Source organism: Jaculus jaculus, chromosome 18, assembly GCF_020740685.1.
Source record: "Jaculus jaculus isolate mJacJac1 chromosome 18, mJacJac1.mat.Y.cur, whole genome shotgun sequence".
NCBI classification, from domain to species: domain Eukaryota; kingdom Metazoa; phylum Chordata; class Mammalia; order Rodentia; family Dipodidae; genus Jaculus; species Jaculus jaculus.
This window is the reverse complement of record NC_059119.1, coordinates 62,692,940-62,712,960: the sequence shown is the minus strand read 5'-3', so window position 1 is coordinate 62,712,960 and position 20,021 is coordinate 62,692,940. Positions and strand designations below refer to the sequence as shown.

The following is a 20,021-nucleotide window of genomic DNA, read 5'->3' as shown; positions in this document are numbered from 1 at the left end:
AACCCAAACAAAGGAAGGCTATAGGCATGCTGCTTAATCAACATTCATTCAAGGTTTTAATTCAACATTCACACTTGCCAAATAGATACTGCCCATCTTGCTTAACAAAATTTCCTTTGCAATTTAATCCAGAGGGAGCAGTTTCAGAAGACACGATCACCTTTCTACCAGTGGACTACTGCTGATGATTGGACCACACTGATCGTCAAGTCTAGTGGCACCCATAAAAAACACAAAAACTGGCCATTTAGTCAACATCGCTGGTGTACAAGTCATTTTACAAATGAAGACAGGCTCTGAAGAACTTGTCTGACATCACAGGCCCTAATGTAGCACAGGGCAAGGTTTTCAATTTCAGTCTGCCTGGCTAAAGTACTCAAGTTTTACTGACATTCTATTTTTAAAACTGCTTCAAAAATAGCATAGCTTGGGCTAGAGAGATGGCTTGGTGGTTAAGACGCTTGCCTGCAGAGTGAAAGGACCCAGGTTCAATTCCCCAGTACCCATGTAAAGCCAGATGCACAAGGGGGTACATGCATCTGGAGTTTGTTTGCAGTGGCTGGAGGCCCTGGCATGCCAACTCATTCTCTCTTTCTAATAAGTAAGTAAAATAAATAGGTTGATATTGTATATATGTAAGTACAATGATCGAGATGGAGAAGTAATATGATGGAGAATGGAATTTCAAAGTTGATTTGGAATTCACTATGTAGTCTCAGGGTGGCCTTGAACTCAAGGCAATGCTCCTACCTCTGCCTCCCAAGTGCTGGGATTAAAGGTGTGTGCCACCAGGCTTACCATTTTTAAGAACATGGAAAAATATCTGTCAACTAAGCAAAGGGAAGAGTTCCTAAAATAGATTTTTTATTTATTTTATTATTTGAGAGGGAGAGTTAGCATGAGTGCACAAAGGCTTCCTGATGTTGCAAATGAACTCCAGATGAAAGCACCACTTTGTGCATCTGACTTTATATGGTAACTGGGAACTTGTACCCTGGCTGTCAGGCTTTGCAAGCAAGGGCCTTGTTAACCTGAGCCATCTCTCAGCCCCCCACAATGAGGTCTCTTAAGGTTTTTATATGTTTTATTTATTTATTTGCAAGCAGAAAGACACAGAGACAGAGACAGGGCCTCCACAGGCCCTGAAAACAAACTCCAGATGCATATGGCCACTCTATCCATCTGGCAGGCATGGGCACTTGGGAACTGAACTCAGCACCTTAACTGCTGAGCCATCTCTCCATCCCCAAAGGGAGGTTTTAAAAACTATTCAAAAAAATCTATTCATATTCTATGATCTTAACTATGTATAAAATTAGGGCTCAAAAAAAAAAGAGTAAGATAACATCACTGGTTATTTTGGGTTTAACATCTATAATAAGCACTTTTTTTTCCCCAAGGTAGGGTCTCACTCTAGCCCAGGCTGACCTGGAATTCACTATGTAGTCTCAGGGTGGCCTCGTCTAACGGTGATCCTCCTACCTCTGCCTCCCGAGTGCTAGGTGTGCCACCATGGCCGGCTTTAATAAGCACTTTTTAACATACCTTGGTAACATGCTTTAAAATACTTAGCTGATGTTTCCATTGCAATTTATTCTCTTTTAATAGCTATGTTACAAAATAGATGTCCTGAAGCCATTAAAAACCTAGTAAAAATAACTCCTTGGGACAAACTGAGCTACTTATATACTGCTCCTTTAACTGTCTTCTCCTTAGCAGACATCCTGTTCAGACACTCTATGTCACTGTATTTCACTTCCAGAGCTCTTGAGCCATTGGTAGCTATGATTTTCTGTAGCCTTTTTGTCCTTCCACTTCTGAAGAATATATCATATCCATATCAAAGTCTCTCAAAACAAGTTTAAGCCACAGACCCTACAGTAGCATTTATTAGTCAATGCTAACAAATGTGACCAAAATAATCTTTCTTTGCTCAGCATCTGGTCATGGACTCTTTGATAAAAATTTCATAGTACTGGGCTGGGGAGATAGCTTAGCGGTTAAGGCACTTGCCTGCAAAGCCAAAGAACCTAGGCTCAATTCCCCAGGACACATGTAAGCCAGATGCACAAGGTGGCACATGCATCTGGAGTTCATTTGCAGTGGCTGGAGGCCCTGGTGTACCCGTTCTTTCTCTTTCTCTCCCTCCCTCTCTCCCTCCTCCCCCTCTCTCCTTCGCTCTTTCAAATAAAGAAGTAAATAACTCATAGTGCTGAGACTATGTAGTGAGTTCCAGGTCAGCCGGAGCTACCTCAAAAAAAAAAAAACCTTACCAAAAATTTTTTCCTAGATGTCCATCCATTACTCTAGAATGAGACATCTTCCTTTACATTCTATAATGATTCCAACCATTAAAGTTTTCTAGTTCAGTTAGCTATATAAACACAAGTTAGAAAAAATAAAAGACAAGGGGCTAGAGAGAGTTTAGTTAGTTGCTAAGTGTTGGCCTGGGGTTCAATTTCCCAGTACCCATGCACAAAGTGGCATGTGTCTGGAGTTTGTTTGCAGTGGCAAGAGGCCCTGGCACACCCATTCTTCCCACCACCACCTGCAAATAAGTAAATAAAGATATTTTTAAAAAACACAGCAGTTGTTTAGACTCTCACTGCTGAGTCTACCCACTTTTCTGAGTTCTAATTCAAAAAGTGTAAGTTTTTCTTTCTTTTCCTCACTTGTTTCTTCAGATGCTGGTCAAAATCCTAAGCATGTTTGCTTTGACTTTGGGGGGCTTTTTCAATAAATGTCCTTTGATTAAAAGAAATAAGAGACAATTTAAAAGGTCAGACTGCAGACTGTTATTTAAGAATTCCCCACCCATTTCTCCTGCTCTTCTATGCCAAGTACTGCAGTTTAGTTCCCCCACCTGGATACTGCCCTTCCCTGTTGCTTCTCTATCTTCCCCACCCTCTCACTTTCACCTCTCTTTTCCTGCACATACAGTCTACACTTTTCTTTGTTTCATCAGGCCATTACTCAGTGATGAGTATTTATTGAGATTCTCCTACCTTTCGGGCACTTGGAGATAACTGAGAAAAAGTGGATCTCCAGTACATTCAGGAAGAGACCATCACACGAAATTATCATAAAGGGCTGTGCTCAACTCTCATGAGACAATCTGGCAGCTCCTGTCTTTCCCAAATAAAACTTGTAGTTTGCTTCAGAAAAGTATATATACACTATATCACCTGCTGTGAGAGGTGGTGGCAAGAAGTCATGGCAGAACGTAGCAGTGTTATGGCCCTGCACAGCACGCCAAGAATGCTTTTCCAGGAAAACTATCTGGATCAAAAGTATGAGGGTTCAGCCAAGGGAAGGGAAAGGGAGCAGTCTGAGCAGAGGCCTAGCACGTGTTGGCTGAAGAGGAAAAGCAAACCAGGGAAGAGCACAGCGAGAGCAGGACAAGAACTGGGTGAGGGTGGGAAGATGGGCGGGAGTGAGACCAAGAAGTCTTGTAGGGGTGAGGGCGTGGAAAGGGACACCTTTAATTCCAGCACTGGGGCAGAGCTGAGGATGGGTGGCTGAGTTCAAGGCCAGCCTGGGACTACAGAGTCCCGGTAAGTCTGGGCTAGGGTGAGAACCTATCTTGGGGAGAGGGGGGCTGAAGAAGTGTGGACTTTGGATAAGAGCAACCGCTGTAAATCAGAAACATCACTGGGATTTCAGTGTGGATGACAGGTCAGAGGGGCCAAGCAGGTGGGGATCACGGACAGAGTCCCAGGGTTCTGGCTTGGCTACCTGGACAGACACAATCTCAACAGGTCAGAGGGGCCAAGAAGGTGGGGATCACTGAGAGAGTCCCAGGGTTCTGGCTTGGCCACCTGGACAGACACAATCCCATTCAAGTAGCACAACAAAGGCATGGGCAGCAGAGGGGAAGAACCGGACAACGAGATGCTGAAAGTCTTCCTGGTCTGCCTTCTTTACGGCGAGTCTGCAACTGCACTGCTCATTTACACAGGCTTCAGGCACCAAGGCGGCAGATACTAGAAGCTGTTACTAATATTCTATGATTCTCGACACTGTGACATCAGTGGCAAAAATCAGCTGACACTTTGTTTCTTCTAAATTTCTCAAGGAAGACAGAAACAAGACCTCAAGGCCGACAACTGGCCCTGTTTATGTCGATATGGAATTGTCTAAAGGAGATATGATAAGCCTTCCACCTCACCCTTCTCTTATTCTTGAATTGCTATATCTGGGATAAGCTTTTATAAGTCACTGAACTTAGTGCACTGATCAAATATAACCAAACTTCTTTTATCAAGCCCCAGGTCAACATTTTTTAAATTGAACCTAATGTTTAAGCTTTTAAAATGAGGTCTATTCCCAGCTGACAGAAAGCTGGAAAAAGCCATTCTGCATGCAGTTCAATGAAGAGAAATCACCAGTGAAGATACTCAACAGTGGACACTGCAAGCCTTATATTTGGCCAGTCAGGCCACATGAGCCAACCAGTGCAATAGTGGCACATCTGTCATGGTGGAAACCAACTGTCCTCCAACTGGACTGGAGGCCCGCTCCATGGGAGGGAATACGTCCCTGATACTGTAAACTTAAAACAGGGGTAGTCATGAGCCCTAGGGGTGTAACATCTGCTGCTGTCTGGCTAAATGTATATACTATGCTTATCCAACTGCCCAGTAAGCACTTCTCTTAATGTTCATACCCTTATATTAATGCTACGCTCGCATTTGGTAGAGAATCTTCTCTTTTCAGATGGCAGTGACCTTGGGATGACTCAGAAGGCATCATGGTGCTGGGAAGAAGTGACAGGAGTGTTTAGCACTGCAATATCTCTATCACACCTTCCAATGCTCAGGGTCCATTGTGGAAGGGTGGCAGAAAGAACCTAAGAGCCAAAGGAAGGGTAGGACTCCTTACAACTTGCTCCCCCCAGACACAAAATGGCCTGGATATCCATGACCTCACAGTGCCTGGCACTACCTACACAAGACCATCATAAAAGGAGGAAAAGATGATGACATCAAAATAACAGAGAGACTGATTGTGATGGGGAGGGGCTATGATGGAGAATGGAGTTTCTAAGGGGAAAGTGGGGGTAGAGAGGAAATTACCATGGAATATTGTTTACAATAGTAGAAGCTGTTAATAAAATAAATTAATTTTAAAATAAATAAATAATTTTTTAAAAATATCTATTCAAGACTACACAGTGAATTCCAGGTCAGCCTGGGCTAGAGTGGGACCCTACTTCAGGAAACAAACAAACAAAAAAAAAAACCTGATATCTAATATAACAGCCAAGGGAACAAGGGAAGAAGAGTGTTTACAATGCTGTCATCCAGACACAAAGTGGCCTTGATATTCATGACCTCAGTGACTGATGCTACCTACACAAGATCTGCAAAGTAAGAGGGGGGGAAATTATGGCATCAAGGTGGGAGAGAGACCAGTTGGAAAGAAAAGGACTCAGTGGTCAGAAGGTTGGGGGGGGGGGGAATAGCAAGAGGGAATATGATCATAGTATATTGTCTATATTTATGGAAAGTGTCAATAAATAGTTAAAATGATGTTTTACATAATTTTTGTTTAAGCATGTATATAAATAAGTACAGTTTTTTAAACCTTTTAAGAATATTTCTATTCATTTTCAAGGAGAGAGACAGAATATGAGCATGCCAGGGCCTCCAGCTGCTGTAAATGAACTCCAAAGACATGTGCCACTTTGTGTATCCAGCCTTACATGGGTACTGGGGAACCACACACAGGTCGTTAGGCTTTGCAGGCAAGCACCTTAACCACTAAGCCATCTCTCCAGCCCCAAGTAGTTACATAGATAATTGTATCCATATATATGAGGGCAATATAAATAAAACATAGGAAGGGTCAGGAAACATTTGTGGACCTTTTACATTAACTTATTTTCTTTTGCTTTATATTTATTTTATTTCCTCCTTTCTTTAAACATTTTATTTGAGAGACAAACAGACGGACAGTGCCTCCTGCAAGTACAAATTTCAGACATATGTGCTACTTTGTGCATCTGGCTTTATGTGGATTCTGGAGAATCAAACCCAGGCTGCCAGGATTTGCAAGCAAGTGCCTTTAACCACTGAGCCGTCTCTCCAGCTCTTATTTACTTATTTTACTTTATTTTCACTTACATTTTTTTGCAGCAAATTTCATTTCCTTGGAATGTAACTTGCAAGTGTAAAGCAAAACCCTTAGGGCTCTCTGCTCACTCCACTGTTCTGCTACATAAAAGGTTCACCAGATGACTTTACCAGTCCCATTTCTGATGTTAGAAGTGGAAAAGAAAAAGACAGGCGAGGTGGCATGTGCATGCAATCCCAGTACTTGGGAGGGTGAGGCAGAAGAAAACTGTATGTCAGCCTCGGCTACACAGCAAGACCCAAAGGGGGCTAAAAAGTGGAAAACAAAGCCAGGACTGCTGTGACCATGGACACTGTGCCTGTTCTGGAGACGTAGGACGCCTGCGGGTCAGAACCTCCCAGAACACAGAGCAGCAGAGAGTGATTAAGCTTGGCAAGTCTAGGCAGCAAGCCCTACGTGATGAGAACAGGAGAGAAGTGCTCTACCAGACCAGGGAACCCAGACCCTCAGGCCTAAGAATGTAATTTTGTGGGTTTTTATCAGTGAAGGTGGCATATAGGGCTGCTTGAACTACTCCTGTCAGGAGCGCCTCACCCAGGCAGGCTCAACCCAGACCCTGACTCCAGTAAGGCCGCACCTGGGAACTGCTCAGCCTTAATGAGCAGCAGAACCTGGAGAAAACCAGCAGGATGGATCCATCAGGCTCTGTGGTCCATACAGAGGCAAACCAGGCCAAAGAGACTGCTTCTGCGCCACCCAGGTCCTACCAGCACTGTTGTTGCGGCTTCTGCCTGAGATAAGAGCCTGTCTAGCTCAGGCTGACCTGGAACTCACTGTAGCTCTGGGCTGGCCTTGCACTCACAGCGACCTCCTACCCCTCTGCTTCCCAAATGTTGGGATTAAAGGCGTGCACCACCATGCCCAGCCCTAACATTGCTTTCTAGTGTCATTCTTCTAATCAAAAGAATCGATGACATGTAATTTTGGACGAACTATATTTGAAGTGCCTATGAACACTAAGGTGGAACCATCAACAGGTCATCTGGATATGAGCACCATCTGCAGCTTTAGAGAGTAAGACAAGGTCAAAAGTGCATAGTGAGAACATAGCCTAAAGTTAAAAAAAAAAAAAAAAAAAAGAACATGTGAAACCACAGCAATGGATGAAACCTGTCAAGAGTCCACAACTCATATTAAAAAGTGAAGGGCAGAATCTTCTCCATGTAGACCAGCTGACAGAAAGCTGGAAGAAGCCATTCTACATGTAGTTCAATGGGAGAAAGAGATACCACCAGTGAAGATACTCAACAGTGGACACTGCGAGCCTTATAATTGGCCAGCCAGCCAAAATGAGCCAACGGGTGCAACAGTGGCACGTCTGTTATGGTTGAAACTAACTGCCCTCCAATTGGACTGGAGGCCCGCTCCATGGGGGGGAAACACATCCCTGATACTGAAAACTTAAAACAGGGGTAGTCATGAGCCCTGCTGATGTCTGGATAAGTGTATATACTATGCTTATCCAACTGCCCAGTAAGCACTTCTCTTAATATTTATACCCTTATATTAACCCTACTCTCACTTTGGGTAGAGAATCTTCTCTTTTCAGATGGCAGTGACTTTGGGATGACTCAGAAGGTATCATAGTGCTGGAAAGAAGTGACTGGAATACTGAGTAACATCTCGATCACACCTTCCAAGGCTCTGGGTCTAATGCGGAAGAGGTGGCGGAAAGAATGTAAGAGCCAAAGGAAGGGTGGGACTCCTTACAACGTGCTCCTCCAGACATAAAATGGCCTGGATACTCATGACCTCATAGTGCCTGACACTACCTACACAAGACCATCATAAGAGGAGGAAAAGACCATGACATCAAAATAAGAGAGAAACTGATTGAGATGGGGAGGGGATATGATGGAGAATGGAGTTTCAAAGGGGAAAGTGGGGGGAGGAGGGTATTACCATGGGATATTTTTATAATCGTGGAAAATGTTAATAAAAATTGAGAAAAAAAAAAAGAATCAGTAAGAAAGCATTCACACTGACATGTCATCTCCCCTAGCAAATGTAATACACTTCTCTACAGAACCGATTTCCACTATTACCACTGTAGTCTACTTTTGTAAGTTGCCATACAAGTATCTAATAGTATAAATAAAATTTAAGTGACTACGTGTCTTTGTCTTGTAAAAGAAGAGAAAAATAGATGTACTACTAAAAATGTTTCTGATAACTTATTGTTCTTAAAATTTTACCAAATCGGGGTACTTTAAAAGTTTATATTAAAAGACATCAAATATGAATTATTACCAAAAAAAAGTGAAGGGCAGGGCTGGAGAGATGGCTTAGTGGTTAAGTGCTTGCCTGTGAAGCCTAAGCACCCTGGTTCGAGGCTCGACTCCCATGTTAGCCAGATGCACAAGGGGATCTGGATTTCATTTGCACTGGCTGGAGGCCCTGGCACATCATTTTCTCTCCCTGCCCCCCCCCCCCCATCGCTGCCTCTTTCTCTATCACTTTCAAATAAATAAATAAAAATAAACAAAAAAACACTTTTTTTTAAAAAAGTGCAGGAGCTGGGCATGGTGGCACACACCCTTAATCCCAGCACTCGGGAGGCAGAGGTAGGAGGACTGCCATGAGTTCAAGGCCACCCTGAGACTACATACTGAGTTCCAGATCAGCCTGGACTAGAGAGAGACCCTACCTTGAAAACACAAAACAAACAAACAAACAAAAAAGTGAAGGGAAGGGCTGGTGAGATGGCTTAGTGGTTAAGGCATTTGCCTGCAAAGCCAAAGGACCTCAGTTCAACTCCCCAGGACCCACGTAAGCCAGATGCACAAGGTGGCACATGCATCTGGAATTTGTTTGCAGCGGCCCTGGTGCACCCATTCTCTCTTTCTCTCCCTCTGTGTGAGTCTGCCTCTTTCCCTCTCTCAAATAAATAAATAAATAAAAACTTTTTAAAAAGTGAAGGGCAAAGCCAGGCATGGTAGCACACACCTTTAATCCCAGCACTCGGGAGGCAGATGTAGGAGGATAGCTGGAAGTTCAAGGCCACCCTGAGACTACATAGTAAATTCCAGGTTAGCCTCAGCTAGAGTGACACCCTACCTCGAAAAACCAAAAAATAAAAATAAAAATAAAAAAGTGAAGGGCAAAGATGAAGTCGAGAAGACTGCATCTCCTTGGCTGATTTTATTTATTTGTTTGTTTTGCTGTTTTTCAAGGTAGGGTCTACTCTAGCCCAGGCTGACCTGGAATTTCCTCTGGAGTCTCCAGGTGGCCTCCAACTCACAGTGATCCTCCTACTTCAGCCTCCCAAGTACTGGGATTAAAGGTATGTGCCACCATGCCCAGCCCTGCTTGGCTGATTTTAGAACAGTTAAGTGATACGCTGGGAAGATGGCTCAGCAGTTAATTTGCAAAGCCTACTGGCCAAGATTCAATTATCTAATACCCAAGTAAAGCCAGATGCACAAAGTGGCACATGCATCTGAAGTTCATCTGTAGCAGCAAGAGTCCCTTGCATTCACTACCTCTCCCCTCACAAATAATATTTTTAAAAGAGAGGGGCTGAAAAGATGGCTCAGTGGTTAAGGTGCAAAGTCTAACGACCAGGGTTCAATTCCCCAGCACCATGTCAAGCCAGATGCAAGGAATTGCAGGCGCAGTTTGTTTGCAATAGCAGGAGGTTCTGGTGGGCCCATTCTCTCTGTGCTTCTCCCTCCCCCTCCTCCTCCTCCTCTCTCAGCTTGCACATAAACAAACACAATTTTTAAGAAAAGGTCAGTGTAGTGGCATACACTTTAATCCCAGCACTCTGGAGGTGGAGGTAAGAGATTGCTGATCTTGAAGCCAGCCTGGACTATAGAGTGAGTTCCAGATTAGCCTGGGCTAGAGTGAGACTCTAACTCAAAAAAAAAAAAAAAAGAGGTAGGGGCTGGAGAGATGCCTCAGTGGGGTCAATTCCTCAATACCCACTTAAAGACAGATGCACAAAGTAGTGCATGCATCTGGAGTTTGTGTGCAGTGGCTAGAGGCCTGGTACACTCATTCATTCTCATATCTCCTTGCAAATAAGCAGTAAAAACATGTAAAAAAAAAGACAGGGCTTGAGAAATGGCTCAGCAGTTAAGGAGCTTGCCTACAAAGCCTAAAGACCCTAGTTTGATTCCCAGCACCCATGTAAAGCAGGTGGAAAACGTGGTGCATGCACCTGGAGATCATTTGCAGTGGCTAGAGGCCCTGCCACACCCATTTTATCTCTCTCTCTTCTCTATCTCCCTCTGCTTGCAAATAAATAAATAATATTTTTTTAAAAAAGAAAGAGAAGCTGGGAGTGGTGGCACATGCCTTTAATCCCGGCAAAGGCAGGAGCATCTCCAAGAGTTTGAGGCCACCCTGAGACTACATAGTGAATTCCAGGTCCATCTGGGTTAGAGTGAAACCCGACTTTGGGGGGGGGGTTCATTAGGTGAAAAGCCTTTTGTTTCACTTCCTCCATGAAGTCTATTCTTGTCTTTCCTTCCCTCTCAATCTATTTTTTTAGTGTTTTTGTTTTTTTTATTTGCATGTGTGTGTAAGAGAGCGAGTGAGACAAGACTATTGCACCAGGGTTTCCTGCCACTGAAATAAAACTTCAGATGTATGCGTCACTCTGTGCACTTAGTCTTATGGGGGTACTGGGCAATCAAACCTGGACCAGCAGTATTTGCAAGCAAGTGCCTTTAACTGCTAAGCAAACTCCCCAGCCTCTTCCAATTTTTTCTTTATTTTCTTCAAATTATACTTCTCTCACAAATATAAAACAGAGGAACATCCAAAAATCAACTTCCCTTGGCCTGAAAGCATTCCTACCCTTACCACTCTGGAAAATACTATGAAGACCAAAAGGATTGCTCCAATTTCCCCCTCATGGCTCTCTGTTTAATTTTGTTTTGTTTTGTTTTGTTTTCGAGGTAGGGTCTCACTCTAGCTCAGGCTGACCCGGAATTCACTGTGTAGTTTCAGGGTAGCCTTGAACTCAGGGTGATCCTCCTACCTCTGCCTCCCGAGTGCTGGGATTAAAGGAGTGCTGGGATTAAAAGCATGCACCACCACACCCGATTCCTCTATCTAATTTTCATTTTATCCAAGAAATAGTTTTAACGGCAGAGGAGATGGCTCAGTGACTAAAGGCACTTGCTTGTGAAGTGTGACGGCCCAGATGCAAGTCCTCAGCACCCATATAAAGGCAGATGCACAAAGTGGCATATGCAACTAGAGTTTGTTTGCAGTGGCAAGAGGCCCCTGACATACCCATATTCTCACCCATTTCCTCCCCCCACCGCTTGCAAATAAAAATTTTTTAAAGAAACAGTTTAATCTCTGTGATATGAAGCAGCTACCAGATATCGCTTAGAGAATATGAGTTGCTAAATGTTTAGGTTTCAAAGGACTGCAGCTTATAAGCAAAATTAGTATTGAAAAGAGGTGGCCAGGGCTGGAGAAATGGCTTAGTGGTTAAGGAGCTTGCCTGGGAAGCCTAAGGACCAAGGTTTGATTCCCCAGTACCAACATAAGCCAGATGTACATGGTGGTGCATGTGTCTGGAGTTCATTCGCAGTTGCTGGAGGCCCTAGCATGACCATTCTCTCTCTCTAATAAATAATATTTTTTAAAAAGAGGTGGCCAGGTGTCAAAATGAGTAAATGGTGATGTCAATAATGAAATGAGCTAAAGTGTGTGTGGGGGGGGGAGGGAATTTCCGTGGGATTTTTTTTATAATCATGGAAAATGCTAATAAAAATTAATAAAAAAAAATGAAATGAGCTGTTTTATGAATAATGCCATGAAGATAATCTCAAAATAAATTTCAAAATACAAAATCTGTGACCTACATTTTTTTTTCTTTCCACCCATTGCATCCTCTTTTAGTAAAAGCCACACAAAGGGAAAATAATTGTGAAATCAAAGTCAAGACTATACACCCCAGCTGCAACTCCAATGAGATATCATCATGAGTAAGCTCACATGACTCATACTTTCCTAACTTATGCAATTCCTAACAGTTCATCTGAAATCATTTTTGTGATCTACAGAATACTCCAAAAGCCAAGCCTCTGTTTATTATGCATTTTTGCCCTTCGGAAAAATATAATATACCTAATGTATTATTAGTAACATAATTTAAGGTGTAAGTATAAGACAAGTAGGTTAATAAACATAAACTATGTTCTTTAATATGAAGCTATTTGTTGGCCTAGACCAACCCAATCTAAATAAGGGAAGGATTAAGCAACAAATAACACTGAATTGTCAAGCATACATACAAAAAGAACGTTTGCACATGCCCACAAGGCATATTAATCTGTGAAACTGACAATCCACTGCACCCTTCCGAGACTCACTTTTTCCTGCCCATTAAAAAAACTAGCTCAGGGCTGGAGAGATGGCTTAGCGGTTAAGGCGTTTGCCTGTGAAGCCGAAGGACCTAGGCTGGAGTCCCCAGAACCAACATAAGCCAGATGCACAAAGGGCACATGTATCTGGAATTCATTTGCAGTGGCTCCAGGCCCTGGCCTGCCCATTGTATTGTTCAGTCTCTCTTCTCTCTGCTTCCAAATGAGCATTGCTGTGAGTTCAAGGCCACCCTGAGGCTACAAGGTGAACTCCAGCTCAGCCTGGAGTAGAGCAAGACCCTACCTTGGGGGGTGGGGACGTGGAGAAAAGATAATGCCCTATTTCCCTCTCCAGCTAGTGCCCTTAAAGCCTGTATTCTCTATTCATATGTCAATATTACACTTTATTGCAGGGGGGGCGAGCACAAGCACTTTCTACAAACCCTCCTCCTGTTTGGGGGTTGTGATTTTTTTGAGATAGGGACTCACTAGAACCATGCAGAACTGGAACTCCCACTGTAGCCTGGATTGGTCCTGAACTTATGGTGATCCTCCTACTTCGGTCCTGTATACTGTAATTAAAGGCATGAGCCATCATACTCATTTCCTCCCTTTTTTATTACAATTTTACAAGTGATTATTCCTTGAGTTTTTTTCCATACGGATTTTAGTCAGCTTACCTAATTGTTAAGACATCTTAATATTTTATCTTGCATCTATCGGCTAAGGATAAATGCCTCCTAATGTTAAGACTTATTATAGAAGAGCCATAGATGCCTAGCATGCATGAAGCCCTTAATTTCAGTACTTGGGAGGTGGGAGCAAGAGATCATACGCTCAAGGTCATTCTCAGCTACACATAGAATTTCAGTCCAGCCTGGACTAGAAATTTTGTCTCCTCTCCTCCCTACCCAAAAAAAAAAAAAAAAAAAAAAAAAGACAGTACAATGACATACTTAGCCATAAAGGAACCAGGCGTGGCGGCACACACATTTAATCCCAGCATTCTGGAGGCAGAGGTAGGACTGCTGTGAGTTCGAGGCCACCCTGAGACTGCATAGTGAATCCCAAGTCAGCCTGGGCTAGAGTGAGTGCCTTCCTCGAAAAACCAAGTAATAATAATTAGCCGTAAATAAAACACAGAATCTCAACGCACACACGAATACACTGGACATGGAACATAGAACTTGAGAACCAATACAATCATGGAAAAAGTGACAAGACTGCAACTTCACACAATAGAAAATATACTGCTGCCAGGCTTCCTGGCATGTATTCTGTCCCTGCGCTCAGGAAGCAAGCTGAGGTAGGAAGCCTGCTATGAGTTCCAGGGCAGCCTGGGCTAAAGGGAGACCCTGACTCAAAAACAAAACAAAACAAGGCAAGCCCGGCATGGTGGCACACGCCTTTAATCCCAGCACTCAAGAGGCAGAAGTAGGAGGATCACCCGTGAGTTCGAGGCCACCCTGAGACTACAGCGTGAATTCCAGGTTAGCCTGAGCCAGAGTGAAACCCTGCCTCGGAGGTGAAAAAGGCAAGGCACTATGTTATTAACCAAACTGTCTTAGATTTAGAGCCTAAGATGCACCAAACCTCCCATCTCCCCGCTGTGCGCCATGCAACCTCTGCATACAACGTAAACAGAAGCCCCCCAGTTGCTAGGTTCAGACAGCGACCAGTGCACTGGTCGCCCCTCGTAAAGCCCTCGGCTTGCAAGCTGCGAGCAAGGGCGAGTTCTCGCGGACTCCGCCCCGAGCCCCTCCGCAAAGCAGCCGCGCAGCCCTGAATAACCGGGAACGCTCGTCCGAGGACCCCGGGGCTGCGAAGCGCAGGCAGGCGCCGCACGGGCAAACGACACGCCGCAGCAGAGGCCCCGGCGGCCGGCCTCGGGACTCGGGGCCGGGCGGGAACACGCTCCCCGGAAGAGCTCGGCGCCCGGGCCGCCACACCCCCTCCGTCCCTCCCGCCTGCCCGCCCGGAGGACGTCGCCGCACACGCCGCGGAGCGAGCGGCCCACCCTGCCCCGCCGCCCGCGACCCCCGCTTCCTACCGAGCCGCGGGCGGGAGCCGAAGCCCGCAGGGCCGTCGGGAGGTCGCGGCGCCAGCACGAGAGGAGCCAAGCCGAAGAGGAAGACGAGGCGCGGCCCCATGGTCCCGGCCGGCCCCCGGCTCCACGTCCCCGGGCCGCCTTCGTCGGGCAGCAGCTGCTCACATCGAGGAGAGGAAGGGAACCGCCCGGCGCGGCGCGGCCCGGCCCCTCGCAAACTTCTCTGCCCTCCCGCGCCCGCCCACCTGCCTGACCGAGGGCCGAGCTCCGGGCCCCGGAAGTGCGGCCGCGGGGGACTTCCGGCCGCTCTCCGCCCCGCCCACCACAGCCGGAAGCCGCGCTGCATGCTGGGAGCCCCTGGCCCGGGGGCGTCGGTTTGAGGTTCCAGATCCCGCGGCTCCGGCCTGCTCGGACTCGCCTCTGTCCCCGGGTGACTTTGGGGAAGGAAAGTGGGCTCTCGACACCTACATTCAGAAACCCTTGTAGCATTTTTTAAAAATACTTTATTTGTTGCTCAGGGGGAGAGTGTTCACGCCAGGGCCTCCAGCCACTGCACACAAACTCCAGACGCGTGCGCCCCCTGTACACCTGGCTTATGTGGGTCCTGGGGAATCGAACCTGGGTTCTTCGGCTTCGCAGGCAAACGCCTTAAAACTCAGCATTCTCACAAACTCACTGGCGTACTTACGTGACTGGGTCTCGGGATAAAGGCCCAAGGGGAGCTGGAGAGATGGCTTAGCGGTCAAGGCGCTTGCCTGTAAAGCCTAAATTCCCCAGGACCCAGGTAAGCAAGGTGCACAAGGTGGCGCATGTGTCTGGAGTTCGTTTGCTGTGGCTGGAAGCCGTGGCGCGCCCATTTTCTCTCTCCCTCTTTCTCTGTCCTTCTGTCTTTCTCAAATAAATAATAAATCAGAAAAAGGACCAAAGGAATGCAAATTTGATTGGCTATGTGGCCACACTGTAGGCAGAATCTCTAAAACGAAAAGTCCAAGATCTCACTCCTTACCTTTGAAAATGGATGTAATCTTCCCCCTAACTTAATATATAGTTCATTTCTCTATTTGCCCTGTTTTTCTTGGGCTGGAAACTTAAGGCAGTTGTGTTTTGCAATTCTTTACATAATTTTAGCTCTGTGTAGTTTATTTTCAGTACAGAATAAACTTGACTATGTTTATATGAATATTGTTATATTTATACTTGACTAAGTTTATATTACAAGTTGACCCTGTCAAGTATTTCTACGGCCTGGAGGAATGGCCCAGCAGTTAAGTTGCTTGCCTACTGGGCCTAATGACCTGAGTTTGATTTCCCAGTATATTTAATTTCCCATAAAGCCACATGCCACAAGTGGTGCATGCATCTGGAGACCATTTGCAGGGGTTGGAGGCCCTGGCACGCCATTCTGTCTCTCTCCTCTCTCTCTGCTTACAAGTAAATTAATAAAATTAAAATCTTTTTTTTTTTTTTTTTAAGGCCAGGTGTGGTGGCGCACGCCTTTAATCCCAGCACTGGGGAGGCAGAGATAGGATTGCTGTGAGTTCAAGGCCACCCTGAAACTACAGAGTGAATTCCAGGTCAGCTTGAGCTAGAGTGAGACCCTACTTAGAAAAACAAAAAAAAAAAAACAACTTTTTTTTTTTTAATTGAATTGTCTAATTTGATTAAAGTGGGGTAGTTGTGGAGCTGGGGAGTTGGCTCAACTGTTGAAGAGGCTTGTTTGCAAAGCATGCTGGTGCTGGTCTGATTCTCCAGTACCCATGTAAAGCCAGATGGACAAAGGGGCATGTGTGCCTGAAGTTCTTTGTAGCAACAAGAGGGCCTGGTGCCTGAGTCTGTCTCAAGTAAATTTTATTTTATTTGTTTATTTTTGGTTTTTTTTAGGTAGGGTTTCACTCTAGCCCAGACTGACCTTGAATTCCCTATGGAGTTGAGAGTGGCCTCAAACTCAGCCGTCCTCCTACCTCTGCCTCCCAAGGGCTGGGATTAAAGGTGTGTGCTACCAAACCACAAGCTAATAAATTTTTTTTTAAAGGTTAAATAGAACTTCCTTTTTTTTAATTTTTAATTTTTTTTTTATCTATTTGAGAGCGACAGACAGAGAGAAAGAGGCAGATAGAGAGAGAGAGAATGGGCGCACCAGAGCCTCCAGCCACTGCAGACAAACTCCAGACGCGTGCGCCCCCTTGTGCATCTGGCTAACATGGGTCCTGGGGAATCGAGCCTCAAACCGGGGTCCTTAGGCTTCACAGGCAAGTGCTTAACCGCTAAGCCATCTCTCCAGCCTCAATAAAATATTTTTAAATGAGGTATTTGAGAGACAGCTGTCAGTCTGTTAGATAATGTCATATTTACCTGCTATACCATTAGAATGAAAGTGGGGCTGCGGGAATGGCTGAGTAGTTAAGGCGTTTGCCTGCAAAGCCAAAGGACCCAGGTTTGATTCCCCAGGACCCACGTTAGCCAGATGCACAAGGGGGTGCACACACCTGGAGTTCCTTTGCAGTGGCTATTAGCAAAAGAATGAAAGTGTTTTAACCTAAGCCCAATTCAATGAACCTTTTGTGTAGATTTCCCATTTCAACCTATAGTCAATATTTTTCCCAATTTCTTACAAATACTGGGCTATATCCAAACATGGCAAGTTCCTGTAACAGGAGTTTTGGGGTTCCTTACCAATATGCCAGTAAATCCCTGATCCTTGTTTTATGTATGCATTGATGGAATTAAATCTACAGGTCAGAGGGTAAGACTTGGAGAAACTTTATTAGATAAAGAGAAGGAAACAAAACAGTGCAGAGAGCTCCTGCCATACAGAAGGCAGGAGGGAGTAGGAGGCCACTGTGGGAGTAGGGGGTTCCGCACCTCAGCCCAGATTGGGGGGGCTTACCAGAGCAGGAACGTGGAGGTTCCGCATCTCAGCCTAGATTGGGGGTCCTTACCAGAGCAGGAACGTGGAGGTTCCCCATCTCAGCCCAGACTGGGGGTCCTTACCACAGCAGGAACGTGGAGGTTCCCCATCTCAGCCCAGATTAGGGGTCCTTACCAGAGCAGGAATGTGGAGGTTCCGCATCTCAGCCCAGATTGGGGGTCCTTACCAGAGCAGGAACGTGGAGGTTCCCCATCTCAGCCCAGATTGGGGGTCCTTACCAGAGCAGGAATGTGGAGGTTCCGCATCTCAGCCCAGATTGGGGGTCCTTACCAGAGCAGGAATGTGGAGGTTCCGCATCTCAGCCCAGATTGGGGGGTCCTTACCAGAGCAGGAACCTGGAGGTTCCCCATCTCAGCCCAGATTGGGGGGGCTCCTTACCAGAGCAGGAACCTGGAGGTTCCCCATCTCAGCCCAGATTGGGGGTCCTTACCAGAGCAGGAACGTGGAGGTTCAGGGGGGATGAACAGCCAAAAGAGATAGTGTCGTAAATAGCTGAAAACAAAACATGGGTTTACTTTTTATTTCCACTCCATTTCTAAATGCTGACATTTAATCTCTTGTGATTAGTTTTATTCACCCACTGGTCCCATATTTCCTTGCAGAAGGACAATAAAATTCACAAGCAATGTCCTATTGTCACCCTAACCCAGCAATTTAACCTCCTTGCCCTTTGCCAAAGATACTATCAAACAGCTATGTGGTTGGCCTCCTCCTATCCTGCTCATTGGCACCGAGCCTTTGTAGGAGTCACTAAGATGACCAGGAGACTAAAAGAAAAAGGTAAAGCCTTGAGTAATACAGCCCTGAAAATAAAATTTAAAAAACCTGCCAGACATGGTGGAGCAGAGGTAGGATTGCCATGAGTTCAAGGACACCCTGAGATTCCATAGTGAATTCCAGGTCAGGGCTAAAGCAAGACCCAACCTTGGAAAATAAAAAAAATTTAAAAAGGGCTGGAGAAATGGCTTAGTGGTTAAGGCGCTTGCCTGCAAAGCCTAAGAACCCAGGTAAAGCCAGAGGTCCCAGGTTTGATTCTCCAGGTCCCACGTAAGCCAGATGCACATGGTAGCACAAGCATCTGGAGTTCGTTTGCAGCAGCTAGAGGCCCTAGCGTACCCGTTCTGTCTGTCTGTCTCTCTCTCCCTCCCACCCCTCTCAGGAGGTTAAATTGCTGGGTTAGGGTGACAATAGGACATTATAGCCGAGCTATAGCAAGAAAACAAAAAGCAAGCAAAAGCAAAAAAAAAAAAAAAACACTGCTTTAGCAGTTTTGTTTTAACTACATTTTCAAGCGAGGTGATCATTTTCTGTGTCTGTGTCCTTGAAAATCTAGGGCACTAGGTCTGCTTGCTGTGGTTTCACTTCATTAAAACTTTTCACTTCCTAAATTGGACTGTTCTCGTATATTTTCTTTTCTTAGTCTGGGGCCTCTTGTGTGCTTGGCAATTAGTACACGACTGAACGATAGCACCAGCCTTTGAAAAAAGGTCTTTTCCAGAAACGGGGTTCCGTGTAGTCACGGGCTGGCCTTGAGCCCCTGGACTCGACCTACAACTCTGGATTACAGATGTGTTCTATCACATGTGGCTGAGAAACTTATTGTCTAGGTTGGCCTCAAACTTGGCAATCCTCCTGCTTCAGCTTCCCGAGTACATTACATACAACCATTTTCAGCCTGACCCTGCCCCACCAAATATCCCCCGATCCCTCACACTTGGAAATATTTTTACACACTGGCTCCCAGACAGAATGTCATTTGCTTTTTACTTTTGAAGCATGGTTTCTCTTTAGACAAGGCTACCCTTGAAATCACAGCAATCCTACCAGCCTCCCTAATGCTGGGATTAAAAGATGTGTGCCACCACACCCAGCTAAGTGTACCTTTTATGTCTAAGAAAAGGAGCTCAGAGAGATTAAGTACACAGCTACAACCCTGTGAAGCTCAAAGTTCTAATACTGCACTCAATGCATTTAACGAGTGAATATGGGTGCCAAATCTCTTGACTTCTAGGCTGTTCCTCTACCACTAGACCATACCATCTCTTCTGTCAGGTGGTTCTGTTAACAGACAAGTCTGATTTCAGAAAGGGTTCATCTCACCCCATTTGTTTTCCCAACTCCTAAACTATGGTGTTGCCACCTGTCTCAGAAATTCTTCCAAAGTTCTTGCCATGTTCTGTGAAAGCTAAAAGAATATGTATCAATGAGAATGTTTCAAATATGGTGTCTTATGTAAAGACTCAGAACTGAAACAGAGAAAGAGCTCTTAGTACTAATTCCAGATGGGTTAAAAACAGAAACAGAGCCAGGTGTAGCGGCGCACGTCTTTAATCCCAGCACTCAGGAGGCAGAGGTAGGATTACCGTGAGTTCGAGGCCACCCTGAGACTACATAGGGAATTCCAGGTCAACCTGGACTAGAGTGAAACCCTATCTTGAAAAACCAGGAAAAAAAAAGAGAGCGAGAGAGAGATAGAAACAGGTCATGTCTGTCGAAATTGGGCAATAAGCAGTCTGGCCCTTTCAAGAGCTCCCATTATTAGTCAGATGGTGGGAAACGGCTGTACAAGGTGACTAAGCAGAAG

At 45.3% G+C, this 20,021-nt stretch overlaps 1 protein-coding gene across 2 annotated transcripts in view; it reads right to left on the bottom strand.

The window, feature by feature from the left end:
- Adam17 (ADAM metallopeptidase domain 17) overlaps positions 1-14,700 on the bottom strand; it is a 62,159-nt gene extending 47,459 nt beyond the window's left edge. For both annotated transcript variants that reach the window (XM_045137845.1, XM_012949145.2), the window contains exon 1: positions 14,512-14,700. In XM_045137845.1, the coding sequence (XP_044993780.1) occupies positions 14,512-14,611 (100 nt within the window). In that variant the 5' untranslated portion in view covers positions 14,612-14,700. The remainder of the gene's footprint in view (positions 1-14,511) is intronic.
- Positions 14,701-20,021: the final 5,321 nt, after the last annotated feature.